This window comes from Oncorhynchus gorbuscha, linkage group LG05 (genome assembly GCF_021184085.1).
Source record: "Oncorhynchus gorbuscha isolate QuinsamMale2020 ecotype Even-year linkage group LG05, OgorEven_v1.0, whole genome shotgun sequence".
In the NCBI taxonomy this organism is placed as follows: Eukaryota; Metazoa; Chordata; class Actinopteri; order Salmoniformes; family Salmonidae; genus Oncorhynchus; species Oncorhynchus gorbuscha.
In genome coordinates, this window is record NC_060177.1 from 94,694,090 (window position 1) to 94,709,051 (window position 14,962).

The following is a 14,962-nucleotide window of genomic DNA, read 5'->3' on the forward strand; positions in this document are numbered from 1 at the left end:
GTAACAATGATGACATCATGATGAATGTTGTGTCAGGGACAGTATGAGTAACACTGATGACATCATGATGAATGTTGTATATGGGACAGTATGAGTAACACTGATGACATCATGATGAATGTTGTATCAGGGACAGTATGAGTAACACTGATGACAACATGATGAATGTTGTATCAGGGACAGTATGAGTAACACTGATGACTTAGAAGGAATGACATTACAAGGAATGAATGACAGAGTATTAGAGCTGAGTTCATGCGCACGCACACACACAAAAGTGCACACACACACACACACACACAGGCACACACACACACACACACACATGTCTACCGTGCATTATCAAGCTGAAACATGAGGTGATGGCAGTGGATGAATGGTACAACAACGGACTTCAGGATCTCATCACGGTATCTCTGTGCATTCAAATTGCCATCGATAAAATGCAACTGTGTTCGTTGTCCGTAGCTTATGCCTGGCCATACCATAACCCCACCACCACCAGGGGGCACTCTGTCCACTTTGTTGACATCCACTTAGATGACATGTCTTATTCTACATTGTAGAATAAGACATCAAATCTATGAAATAACACATATGGAATCATGTAGTAACCAAAATAGTGTTAAACAAATAAAAATATAGTTTAGATTTGAGATTCCTCAAAGTAGCCACCCTTTGCCTTGATGACAGCTTTACACACTCTTGGCATTCTCTCAACCAGCTTATCTTAATTTGAGAATAATCAAATCCTTCTGCTGCAGGATAATTTTACTCCTCTGTGATGAGACTGGTCAAATTAACCTCCAACATCTGTATCTAAATGAGGAACGTAGTTGAGTAGCTTGTTTATTTTTCTCTACTCTTGTTACAGATGTCCTGCTTAAGCCTGATACAGACACACTGTATGTTGTCTCAATTACTGTAAGCCAACTACTCAACTATTCATTAATAATCCTACAATGTGATTTTCTGGATTTTTTTCAACATTTTGTCTGTCATAGTTGAAGTGTACCTATGATGAAAATTGACTAAATACTTTTTTGACCCACTGTACATGTCAACTCAGTTTTTCACAATTCCTGACATTTAATCCTAGTAAAAATTCCCTGTTTTAGGTCAGTTAAGATCACCACTTTATATTAAGAATGTGAAATGTCAGAACAATAGTAGAGAGAATGATTTATTTCTGCTTTTATTTCTTTCATCACATTCCCAGTGGGTCAGAAGTTTACATACACTCAATTAGTATTTGGTAGCATTGCCTTAAAATTGTTTAACTTGGGTCAAAAGTTTTGGGTTGCCTTCCATAAGCTTCCCATAATAAGTTGGGTGAATTTTGGCCCATTCCTCCTGACAGAGCTGGTGTAACTGAGTCAGGTTTGTAGGCCTCCTTGCTCACACATGCTTTTTCAGTTCTGCCCACAGATTTTCTATAGGATTGAGGTCAGTGCTTTGTGATGGCCACTCCAATACCTTGACTTTGTTGTCCTTAAGCCATTTTGCCACAACTTTGGAAGTATGCTTTGGGTCATTGTCCATTTGGAAGACCCATTTGCGACCAAGCTTTAACTTCCTGACTGATGTCTTGAGATGTTGCTTCAATATATCCACATGATTTTAATCCCTCTATTTTGTGAAGTGGACCAGTCCTTCTTGCAGCAGAGCACCCCACAAAATGATGCTGCCACAAAATGATGCTGCTTCAAGGTCTGAGGTCTTGGCTGATTTTTTGGATTTTCCCATGATGTCAAGCAAAGAGGCACTGAGTTTGAAGGTAGGCCTTGAAATACATGCACAGGTACACCTCCAATTGACTCAAATGATGTCAAAAGCCTATCAGAAGCTTCTAAAGCCATGACATAATTTTCTGGAATTATCCAAGCTGTTTAAAGGCACAGTCAACTTAGTCTATGTAAACTTTTGACCCACTGGAATTGTGCTACAGTGAATTATAAGTTAAATAATCTGTCTGTAAACAATTGTTGGAAAAATGACTTGTGTCATGCACAAAGTAGATGTCCTAACCGACTTGCCAAAACTATAGTTTGTTAATAAGAAATTCATGGAGTGGTTGAAAAACAAGTTTCAAAGACACCAACCTAAGTGTATGTACACTTCAGACTTCAACTGTGTATTGGTAATGACTATATATATTACTAATGACTGTATCTACTGGTAATGACTGTATATATTACTAATGACTGAATCTACTGGTAATGACTGTATATATTACTAATGACTGTATCTATTGGTAATGACTGGTAATGACTGTATCTATTGGTAATGACTGGTAATGACTGTATATATTACTAATGACTGTATCTATTGGTAATGACTGGTAATGACTGTATCTACTGGTAATGACTGTATATATTACTAATGACTGTATCTATTGGTAATGACTGGTAATGACTGTATCTATTGGTAATGACTGGTAATGACTGTATATATTACTAATGACTGTATCTATTGGTAATGACTGGTAATGACTGTACCTGTTGGTAATGACTGTATCTATTGGTAATGACTGTATATATTGGTAATGACTGGTAATGACTGTACCTGTTGGTAATGACTGTATCTATTGGTAATGACTGTACCTGTTGGTAATGACTGTATCTATTGGTAATGACTGTATCTATTGGTAATGACTGTACCTGTTGGTAATGACTGTACCTGTTGGTAATGACTGTATCTATTGGTAATGACTGTATCTATTGGTAATGACTGTACCTGTTTGTAATGACTGTATCTATTGGTAATGACTGTATATATTGGTAATGACTGGTAATGACTGTATCTATTGGTAATGACTGTATCTACTGGTAATGACTGTACCTATTGGTGATGACTGTATCTATTGGTAATGACTGTACCTGTTGGTATTGACTGTATCTATTGGTAATGACTGTATCTATTGGTAATGACTGTACCTGTTTGTAATGATTGTATCTATTGGTAATAACTGTATGTATTGGTATTGACTGTACCTGTTGGTAATGACTCTACCTGTTGGTAATGACTGGTAATGGCTGTACCTGTTGGTATTGACTGTATCTATTGGTAATGACTGGTAATGACTGTATCTATTGGTAATGACTATATATATTGTTAATGACTGGTAATGATTGTATCTATTTGTAATGACTGTATCGATTGGTAATGACTGGTAATGACTGTACCTGTTGGTAATGACTGGTAATGACTGTACCTGTTGGTAATGACTGTATCTATTGGTAATGACTGGTAATGCCTGTACCTGTTGGTAATGACTGTATCTATTGGTAATGACTGGTAATGACTGTACCTGTTGGTAATGACTGTATCTATTGGTAATGACTGGTAATGACTTTATCTATTGGTAATGACTATATCTATTGGTAATGACTGGTAATGACTGTATCTATTGGTATTGACTGTATCTATTGGTAAGGGCTGTATTAATTGGTAATGACTGTATCTATTGGTAATGACTGTATCTACTGGTAAGGGCTGTATTAATTGGTAATGACTGTATCTATTGGTAATGACTGTATCTACTGGTAAGGGCTGTATTAATTGGTAATGACTGTATCTATTGGTAATGACTGGTAATGACTGTATCTATTGGTATTGACCGTATCTATTGGTAAGGGCTGTATTAATTGGTAATGACTGTATCTATTCATAATGACTATGTATTTATGCTCTTTGGGTTGGAGGGAAAGTGTAGTGCTGGTGTGATATACGGATAGATGTCCTGGGGGGATGAACTGAAATGCCAATTCCAATGTTCCTCAATATAAAATATAAATGACCAATTTCCTTCAATATAAAAGCAATGAGGGAAATTGGTATTGAAATTTCAGTTAGGCCTACCGACCAATAAATACTCACCAACAATACCATTTCCTATAAATACAGCAGCTAGGCCTGCTTTCATCCATAGTCTACCGACATTATTCAAGAGATGACCCCTAAGAATTGCAGCTAATTAGCTTGTCATCCTTAGCGGAAGTGGACAGCAACGTGTGACCTTAGCGCTGTATGTATCCCAAGAGGCCCCAGATCGCCAGTCCCGGGAGGTTAATCACGGGAAGGGTCGTTGAGGTCAACCGTAACCGTGGCTCAAGGCGCCTCATTGAAGGAGGGGGTCGGTCGATATCTCCTCATCTGGAACTCGGTAAGATCTTGTCATGCGAGTCTGCTGGAGCTGCTCTGAGCTGCCACTCCACAACGTGCCAATACTTACAACTATATTAAAGGATTACAATAGCCTGGGGTCTCGTTGGTGTCAGGGTTGAACTAATCAGCTGAATGTCATGGAATATTAAAAGCACTGTGATAGTGGGTGTGTGTGCGTGTGTGTGTGTGTCTGTGCGTGCGTGCGCGTGTGTGCGCGCATGCGTGCGTGTGTGTGTGTGTGTGTGTGTGTGTGTGTGTGTGTGTGTGTGTGTGTGTGTGTGTGTGTGTGTGTGTGTGTGTGTGTGTGTGTGTGTGTGTGTGTGTGTGTGTGTGTGTGTGTGTGTGTGTGTGTGTGTGTGTGTGCGTGCGTGCGTGTGTGTGTGTGTGTCCAGGTATTTGAATGAAGAATGAAATTAACATGTTTCTTTATGTTGTGTATGTTTAACAAGAGGTCGGTCAACTAGAACTACACAATGACAGGAGAACAAGCAGGTGTCTCTCTCTGTCCTCTCTTCTCTCTCTCTCAATTCAATTAAATTCAAGGGGTTTTATTGGCATGAGAAACATGTGTTAACATTGCCAAAGCAAGTGAAGTAGATAATATACAAAAGTGAAATAAACAATAAAAATTAACAGTAAACATTACACATACAGAAGTTTCAAAACAATAAAGACATAACAAATGTCATATTATATATATATACAGTGTGGTAACAATGTGCAAATAGTTAAATTACAAAAAGGAAAATAAATAAATATCGGTTGTATTGATAATGGTGTTTGTTCTTCACTGGTTGCCCTTTTCTCGTGGCAACAGGTCACACATCTTGCTGCTGTGATGGAACACTGTGGTATTTCACGCAGTAGATATGAGAGTTTATCAAAATTGGATTTGTTTTCTAATTCTTTGTGGATCTGTGTCATCTGAGGGAAATATGTGTCTCTAATATGGTCATACATTGGGCAGGAGGTTAGGAAGTGCAGCCCAGTTTCCACCTCATTTTGTGGGCAGTGTGCAGTGTGTCTCTCTCTGTCCTCTCCTCTCTCTCTCTCTCTCTACCCTGTCTATATCTCTCTCTCTCTCTACCCTGTCTATATCTCTCTCTCTCTCTACCCTGTCTATATCTTCTCTCTCTCTCTACCCTGTCTATATCTTCTCTCTCTCTCTACCCTGTCTATATCTTCTCTCTCTCTCTCTCTCTCTCTACCCTGTCTATATCTTCTCTCTCTACCCTGTCTATATCTCCTCTCTCTCTCTCTCTGTCAGGACCTGGTTACGAACCCGGGTCTCCGGAGTGAGAAACAGTCACTTAACCAACTGAGCCACGAATAGTCGGCAGAACCCAGAAGATGAGGCAGACACAGCAGTACTTGAGACAGTGTATTTAATGAAGTAAAAAGGTGAAGTCCTTCAGGAAAACATGTAACTCCACAACCTCAAAAGGAATTCCACAAGAACAAAGGTAATCCTCCAAGACAAAAAGGTAAATCCACAAGGTGGAAGGTATAGCATAAACAGCCTCAAAAGATACTCAAAAATAAATAAACAAGAACAAAAAACAGAATTCCACAAGAGAGTCCACCGGGATCAACAAGAGTTCTCAGAGTACTAGGGCTGGGTGCTAACATACAAACACAGAGCAAAGAACTGAGGAAAACTAAGGGTTTAAATACAATCAGGGGAAACGAGGCACAGGTGCAAATAATAATGGGGATCAAGGGAAAACAAAAGGTCAAAAAGCACAATGGGGTCATCTAGTGACCAAAAACCGGAACAACCCTGGCCAAATCCTGACACTCTCTACCCTGTCTATATCTCCTCTCTCTCTACCCTGTCTATATCTCGTCTATCTCTACCCTGTCTATATCTCGTCTATCTCTACCCTGTCTATATCTCGTCTATCTCTAGCCTGTCTATATCTCGTCTATCTCTACCCTGTCTATATCTCGTCTATCTCTCTCTCTCTCTCTCTCTCTCTCTCTCTCTCTCTCTCTCTCTCTCTCTCTGTCTATCTCTCTCTCTCTCTCTACCCTGTCTATCTCTCTCTCTCTCTCTCTACTCTGTCTATCTCTCTCTCTCTCTCTCTCTCTCTGTCTCTCTCTCTCTCTCTCTCTCTCTCTCTACCCTGTCTATCTCCTCTCTCTCTCTCTCTCTCTCTCTCTCTACCCTGTCTATCTCGTCTATATCTACCCTGTCTATATCTCGTCTATCTCTACCCTGTCTATATCTCGTCTATCTCTACCCTGTCTATATCTCGTCTATCTCTACCCTGTCTATATCTCGTCTATCTCTACCCTGTCTATATCTCGTCTATCTCTACCCTGTCTATCTCTCTCTCTCTCTCTCTCTCTCTCTCTCTCTCTCTCTCTCTCTCTCTCTCTCTCTCTCTCTCTCTCTCTCTCTCTCTACCCTGTCTATAGCTCCTCCTCTTAATCAATCCCTTCACCTGAAGTTGTGACCAATATGGATGAGGATGACATCTAAATGTTAACCCAACAATAAAGTGTGATAATGCAATAAGTATAGGTGATTATAATTGACTCTCCTAGCTCTGCAACGCTACAGCGCACAGTATTATATGAGATAATGTTAACCCACTATTTGAAAAGTCAACTGAATGAAACTGGTGGGACAACCCAGCGTCTCCAGGTCACTACCAGGACGTTCCCCTAACCCTGATACAACCATGATCCCATGATGGAGCCTGTTGGTCTGATTAAAGTTGTTTTCATATCTGTCTGGAGAGGAGATATAGACAGGGTAGAGAGAGGAGATATAGTCCGATTAAGGGTTCTATTCAATCTGTACGGTGGAAATTCAGTGCTAAATTTAAAGGGATGTTTCCCACATTCAAGGTAAACGCTGCTCAAATCGCGAAATTACCTTTAAATTAATATGGCTAAATCTGTAACGCTTCAACAATTCAGATCGGATAGAGAAAAGCTAAAGTAATTTTTCGGGTTCATCCGATATCTGTTTGTGGTCACCTTGCCAAGGACCTCCTCTGTGGTTTCATCGGCTGAGTTGTGACTAACATCGGCCATAGACACACAATGGACATACAGTGCCTTGCGAAAGTATTCGGCCCCCTTGAACTTTGCGACCTTTTGCCACATTTCAGGCTTCAAACATAAAGATATAAAACTGTATTTTTTTTGTGAAGAATCAACAACAAGTGGGACACAATCATGAAGTGGAACGACATTTATTTCGATATTTCAAACTTTTTTAACAAATCAAAAACTGAAAAATTGGGCGTGCAAAATTATTCAGCCCCTTTTGTATATATATATATATATATGTGTTTTAACTAGAACACTGTTTCACATGATATACTAGTATACAGTAGTTCATTGTAAATGTGTTTCTACATGTGTGATTAGGTCTTGGATCATAGTTTCACCTCAGTTCTGGCTGTCCGTCATCACAATGTGTACAGTCATCAACGTAGACTAAGTGTTCTAGCTAATAATACAGGATATACCTGACCCTTCGTCGTCGTGAGGATTTATCCGCTGGTTTCAGGTTAAATGTACAATGCTTTTGTCCATGATCGTTGATTGATTGTGAGCAAAACTACCCAACGCACTCCGCTCTCCCCACCCCCAGCCCATCCCCGTGCAGTGTGATGGTTTGGCCACCAGGTGGCACTGTTTATACACTATAGGCAGAGAGTAGAGCAGTCTCGTGTTGATCACCTCTGCTAATGCAATGTAAAAGCCTATTCTCAAAAACGACATCCTTAAAGGAGCCTTTAGCTTGAAGTGCCTTGCTGAAGGGCATTTGCATTTGTTTTAATTCAGACTTTTCGGTATCGTGCCAATTTATTTGAAGTGCTTTGTTTGCATCAAAGCACACCCAGTGTGATGAGAATCATATAGACCAGCCATTTGAGATCTATAAACCTTTGTGGAACTGGTATCTTCACACTGCTACTGAAACAGTTGATGAACAATTATTAACTTAACTCTTTCTCTCTCTCTCTTTCTCTTTCTTTCTCTTCTCTCTCTCTCTCTCTCTTTTTCTCTTTCTTTCTCTTTCTCTCTCTCTCTCTCTCTCTCTCTTTCTCTTTCTTTTTTTTCTCTCTTTCTCTCTCTCTTTCTTTTCTCTCTATTTCTTTCTTTTTTTTCTTTTCTATTTCTTTCTCTTCCTCTCTTCTCTTTCTCTTTCTCTCTCTTCTCTTTTTTCTTTTTCTCTCTCTTTCTTTCTCTTTTTTTCTCTCTCTTTTTCTTTTCTTCTCTCTCTCTCTCTCTCTCTTTCTTTTCTTTCTTTTTTTCTCTCCTCTCTTCTCTTTCTCTTTTCTCTTTCTCTTTCTCTCTTTCTTTCTCTTTTTTTTCTCTCTATTTCTTTCTCTTTTCTTCTTCTCTTTCTCTCTTTCTCTCTTTTTTTTCTTTTTCTTTTCTCTCTCTTTCTTTCTTTCTCTCTCTCTCTCTCTTTCTCTCTTTTTCTCTTTCTCTCTCTCTCTCTTTCTTTCTCTCTCTCTTTCTCTTTTCTCTCTATTTCTTTCTCTCTCTTTCTCTCTCTTTTTTTTCTCTCTCTCTATTGACAGCACAAAGACATACTGTACTCTGCATCATAAGATTCTATTTCCACGATCAAGAAGCTATAAGCATGTGATTGCAGTTCCCATAATCTAGGAGCGACAAGCTTGATTGACATGACCTTAAAATCCTGTAATTATTATTTACATGAGAAAAACATGCTATAATATTTCAATAAACAACTATTCCATAAATTCCCCATAAATTAAATCATGTCTCACGGCAAGACGGGTGACAAATGACCAAGACGGAATGCAAACTGTTTTTAAGTTACACTACACATGGTGAAACATATTTTTACTATTTTTTATTATTATTATTATTTGAAAACATGTTACTGTGACATCATTCTTATGACAAAAAATATATATAATAGAAACCAAAACTGAATAGTATTGAACAGGCCAGTAATATGGAATAACAGGACATGTCCAGGAGGAGTGTTTCTGTCACACATCACCCAGGTCTCAGGTACATGTGGCTGGAAAGCATGAGAAAAGTTCAACCTCTTCTTGACCCTCGTCAACTGAGGCAAACCTTTTTTAGTAAAAAAAAAAATCTTATTGAAGTCAGCAGTCAAGGGCCGTGAGTACCAATCCATCATTGTACACTGAACTTCAGGCGACAACCAACCGAGAAGGATATAAACTCTAGACATGTTGGTGAAAACCAAGGACCGTGCACAGACCTTTTTGGGAGGGGGGGGGGGGTGGCATGTGCTCAAACAAAAGGAAAGGTCACCCCCTCCAAAAATAACTTTCCGCCACTGTGACAACGATCACAGACCGACTATTTAGTTACAGTACGTAACAGCAGTAGATGGCCACGTACAGTATAAATAACAACTGTGACAACGATCACAGACCGACTATTTAGTTACAGTACGTAACAGCAGTAGATGGACACACACAGTCTCAAAGAGATGTCGTATAGTAACTCATGTAAATCTGTTGCATCGTAGGGTTGCGGGTTTCGATTCCCGGGGATAAACGATACAGAACATGTATTCACGCCTACGACTGTAAGTCACGTTGGATTCCTGATACAGGAAACCGTAGTTCTTGACTCAAACCGATCCAGCCGCATCAATAAGGGAGCACAGTTTTCGCCTGGTCAGTGGAAGGTCATGGAAAGAGCAGGCGTTCTTAATGTTTTGTCCACTCCGTGTATATTATTAGTCTGCAATCCTTTGCTTATTAAAACCCTTTACCACCCGCGGAACGTGGCCTAACATGGATAGGGTCCAATTGAAATGTTTCTAACAGAAGAACTATGCTGCTATTGGACCACGTTTCTCTTGAAAAGAGATGTTATCTCAATGAGAGAAGAAAAAACTGTATAAATAAAGGTACAAATAAAACATTTAAAAACTATAACAAGCATACGTGTGATTGAGACGCATCCAATGAAAAACAACCAGATATCTCTAGCTGGAAACATATGGAACATTATAATGGGGATGTTTTTATTATGCTAATTAGATATTTGTGGTGCGCGGACATCGACCTTGGTGTCTCCAACTGGCCTCACACCTCTCCAAACTGTGGGTTTGAGTGAAAGGTCTGACTGGTGTCTCCAAGTGGCCACACCTCTCCAAACTGTGGGTTTGAGTGAGAGGTATAACTGGTGTCCCCAAGTGGCCACACCTCTCCAAACTGTGGGTTTGAGTGAGAGGTCTAACTGGTGTCTCCAAGTGGCCACACCTCTCCAAACTGTGGGTTTGAGTGAGAGGTCTAACTGTTGTCTCCAAGTGGCCACACCTCTCCAAACTGTGGGTTTCAGTGAAAGGTCTAACTGGTGTCTCCAAGTGGCCACACCTCTCCAAACTGTGGGTTTCAGTGAAAGGTCTGACTGGTGTCTCCAAGTGGCCACACCTCTCCAAACTGTGGGTTTGAATGAAAGGTCTAACTGGTGTCTCCAAGTGGCCACACCTCTCCAAACTGTGGGTTTCAGTGAAAGGTCTTACTGGTGTCTCCAAGTGGCCACACCTCTCCAAACTGTGGGTTTGAGTGAGAGGTCTAACTGGTGTCTCCAAATGGCTTCACACCTCTCCAAACTGTGGGTTTCAGTGAGAGGTCTAACTGGTGTCTCCAACTGGCCTCACACCTCTCCAAACTGTGGGTTTGAGTGAGAAGTCTAACTGGTGTCTCCAAATGGCCTCACACCTCTCCAAACTGTGGGTTTCAGTGAGAGGTCTAACTGGTGTCTTCAGATGACCACACCTCTCCAAACTGTGGGTTTGAGTGAGAGGTCTAACTGGTGTCTTCAGGTGACCACACCTCTCCAAACTGTAGGTTTGAGTGAGAGGTCTAACTGGTGTCTCCAAATGTCCTCACTCCTCTCCAAACTGTGGGTTTGAGTGAGAGGTCTAACTGGTGTCTTCAGGTGACCACACCTCTCCAAACTGTGGGTTTGAGTGAGAGGTCTAACTGGTGTCTCCAAATGTCCTCACTCCTCTCCAAACTGTGCACACCCCGTAAATCATTTTGAATGCTTTTATAACTGTCTGTCTGCTTTTATAACTGTTTGTCTGTTCCTGATATAGTTCTCAATCAGAGGCAGGTGTTAGTCATTGTCTCTGATTGGGAACCATATTTAGGTAGCCTGTTTGGTGTTGGGTTTTGTGGGTGATTGTTCCTGTCTTTGTGTTTGTGGCACCAGATAGGACTGTTTCGTTTTTTTCACGTTTCTTGTTTTGTAGATTGTTGTAATTTCATCTTTATTAAAGATGTACAAAACTAACCACGCTGCATTTTGGTCCACCTCTCTTTCACCAGAAGAAAACCGTTACAACGTGTACTCCATTCATACACGGACCAACTGTTAAGTGACTGTTCACTGACATTTTCAACCTCTCCCTGACCGAGTCTGTAATACCTACATGTTTCAAGCAGACCACCATAATAGTCCCTGAGCACAAGGAAGCCATGGTAACCTGCCTAAAGGATTACCGCCCCATGGCACTCACGTCAGTAGGCATGAAGTGCTTTGAAAGGCTGGTCATGGCTCACATCAACAGCATCCTCCTGGCACCCTAGACCCACTCCAATTCGCATACCGCATATCGCATACCGCCCCAACAGATCCATAGATGACGCAATCTCAATCACAATCCACACTTCCCTTTCTCACCTGGACAAAGGGAACACCTATGTGAGAAAGCTTCCTGCCATCATTTTGTAGCTCAGTTGGTAGAGCATGGCGCTTGTAACGCCAGGGTAGTGGGTTCGATCCCCGGGACCACCCATACGTAGAATGTATGCACACATGACTGTAAGTCGCTTTGGATAAAAGCGTCTGCTAAATGGCATATATTATTATTATATTATCCAGGACTTATATAATAGGCGGTGTCAGAGGAAAGCCCATAAAATTGTCAGAGACTCCCGTCACCTAAGTTATAGACTGTTTTCTCTGCTACCGCACGGCAAGCGGTACCGGAGCCCCAAGTCTAGGACCAAAAGGCTCCTCAACAGCTTCTACTCCCAAGCCATTAGACTGCTGAAAAATTCATAAAAATCACCACCGGACAATTTACATTGACCCCCCCCTCTTGTACACTGCTGCTACTCGCTGTTTGTTACCTACCTAAATGACCTTTAACCTGTACTACTGTTTATTATCTCTGCATAGTCACCTCTCCCCCACCTACATGTACAGATTACCTCAACTAGCCTGTACCCCCACACACTGACTCAGTACCGGTGCCCACTGTATATAGCCTCCACACTGACTCAGTACCGGTGCCCCCTGTATATAGCCTCCACATTGACTCGGTACCGGTACCCCCTGTATATAGCCTCCACATTGACTCGGTACTGGTGACCCCTGTATATAGCCTCCACATTGACTCTGTACCGGTGCCCACTGTATATAGCCTCCACATTGACTCTGTACCGGTGCCCACTGTATATAGCCTCCACATTGACTCTGTACTGGTGACCCCTGTATATAGCCTCCACATTGACTCTGTACCGGTGCCCACTGTATATAGCCTCCACATTGACTCTGTACCGGTGCCCACTGTATATAGCCTCCACATTGACTCTGTACCGGTGCCCACTGTATATAGCCTCCACATTGACTCTGTACCGGTGCCCACTGTATATAGCCTCCACATTGACTCTGTACTGGTGACCCCTGTATATAGCCTCCACATTGACTCTGTACTGGTGACCCCTGTATATAGCCCCACACTGACTCTGTACCGGTACCCCATGTATATAGCCTCCACATTGACTCTGTGCCAGTACCCCTGTATATAGTCTCCAGATTGACTCTGTACTGGTACCCCTGTATATAGCCTCCACATTGACTCTGTGCCAGTACCCCTGTATATAGTCTCCAGATTGACTCTGTACTGGTACCCCCTGTATATAGTCTCCACATTGACTCTGTACTGGTACCCCTGTATATAGCCCCCACATTGACTCTGTACCGTAATACCCTGTATATAGCCCCACACTGACTCTGTACCGGTGCCCACTGTATATAGCCTCCACATTGACTCTGTACTGGTGACCCCTGTATATAGCCTCCACATTGACTCTGTACTGGTGACCCCTGTATATAGCCCCACACTGACTCTGTACCGGTGCCCACTGTATATAGCCTCCACATTGACTCTGTACTGGTGACCCCTGTATATAGCCCCCACACTGACTCTGTACCGGTGCCCACTGTATATAGCCTCCACACTGACTCGGTACCGGAACCCCTGTATATAACCTCCACACTGACTCGGTACTGGTGACCCCTGTATATAGCCTCCACATTGACTCTGTACCGGTGCCCACTGTATATAGCCTCCACATTGACTCTGTACCGGTGCCCCTGTATATAGCCTCCACATTGACTCTGTACTGGTGACCCTGTATATAGCCCCCACACTGACTCTGTACCGGTACCCCATGTATATAGCCTCCACATTGACTCTGTGCCAGTACCCCCCTGTATATAGTCTCCAGATTGACTCTGTACTGGTACCCCCTGTATATAGCCTCCACATTGACTCTGTGCCAGTACCCCTGTATATAGTCTCCAGATTGACTCTGTACTGGTACCCCCTGTATATAGTCTCCACATTGACTCTGTACTGGTACCCCTGTATATAGCCCCCACATTGACTCTGTACCGTAATACCCTGTATATAGCCCCCACACTGACTCTGTACCGGTGCCCACTGTATATAGCCTCCACATTGACTCTGTACTGGTGACCCCTGTATATAGCCTCCACATTGACTCTGTACTGGTGACCCCTGTATATAGCCCCCACACTGACTCTGTACCGGTGCCCACTGTATATAGCCTCCACATTGACTCTGTACTGGTGACCCCTGTATATAGCCCCCACACTGACTCTGTACCGGTGCCCACTGTATATAGCCTCCACACTGACTCGGTACCGGTGCCCACTGTATATAGCCTCCACATTGACTCTGTACTGGTGACCCCTGTATATACCCCCGCACACTGACTCTGTACCGGTACCCCCTGTATATAACCTCCACACTGACTCGGTACTGGTACCCCCTGTATATAACCTCCACACTGACTCGGTACTGGTGACCCCTGTATATAGCCTCCACATTGACTCTGTACCGGTGCCCACTGTATATAGCCTCCACATTGACTCTGTACTGGTGACCCCTGTATATAGCCTCCACATTGACTCTGTACTGGTGACCCCTGTATATAGCCCCCACACTGACTCTGTACCGGTGCCCACTGTATATAGCCTCCACATTGACTCTGTACTGGTGACCCCTGTATATAGCCCCCACACTGACTCTGTACCGGTGCCCACTGTATATAGCCTCCACACTGACTCGGTACCGGTGCCCACTGTATATAGCCTCCACATTGACTCTGTACTGGTGACCCCTGTATATAGCCCCCACACTGACTCTGTGCCAGTACCCCCTGTATATAGTCTCCAGATTGACTCTGTACTGGTACCCCCTGTATATAGCCTCCACATTGACTCTGTGCCAGTACCCCTGTATATAGTCTCCAGATTGACTCTGTACTGGTACCCCCTATATAGTCTCCCATTGACTCTGTACTGAGTACCCCTGTATATGGCCTCCACATTGACTCTGTGCAGTGCCCCCTGTATATCAGCCTCCACATTGACTCTGTGCGGTACCCCTACACTGACTCGGTACTGGTGCCCCCTGTATATAACCTCACATTGACTCTGTGCCGGTGCCCCTGTATATAGCCTCCACATTGACTCTGTACCGGTGACC

The 14,962-nt window shown here is 42.5% G+C and overlaps 1 protein-coding gene across 1 annotated transcript in view; it reads left to right on the forward strand.

The window, feature by feature from the left end:
* The window catches only part of LOC124034970 (keratin-associated protein 10-7-like), a gene marked incomplete at its 3' end in the record, with an annotated part of 31,145 nt that overhangs the window by 9,917 nt on the left and 6,266 nt on the right, over positions 1-14,962 (forward strand). The window contains exon 3 of the mRNA XM_046348360.1: positions 4,320-4,493. Within this exon, the coding sequence (XP_046204316.1) occupies positions 4,320-4,493 (174 nt within the window). The remainder of the gene's footprint in view (positions 1-4,319; positions 4,494-14,962) is intronic.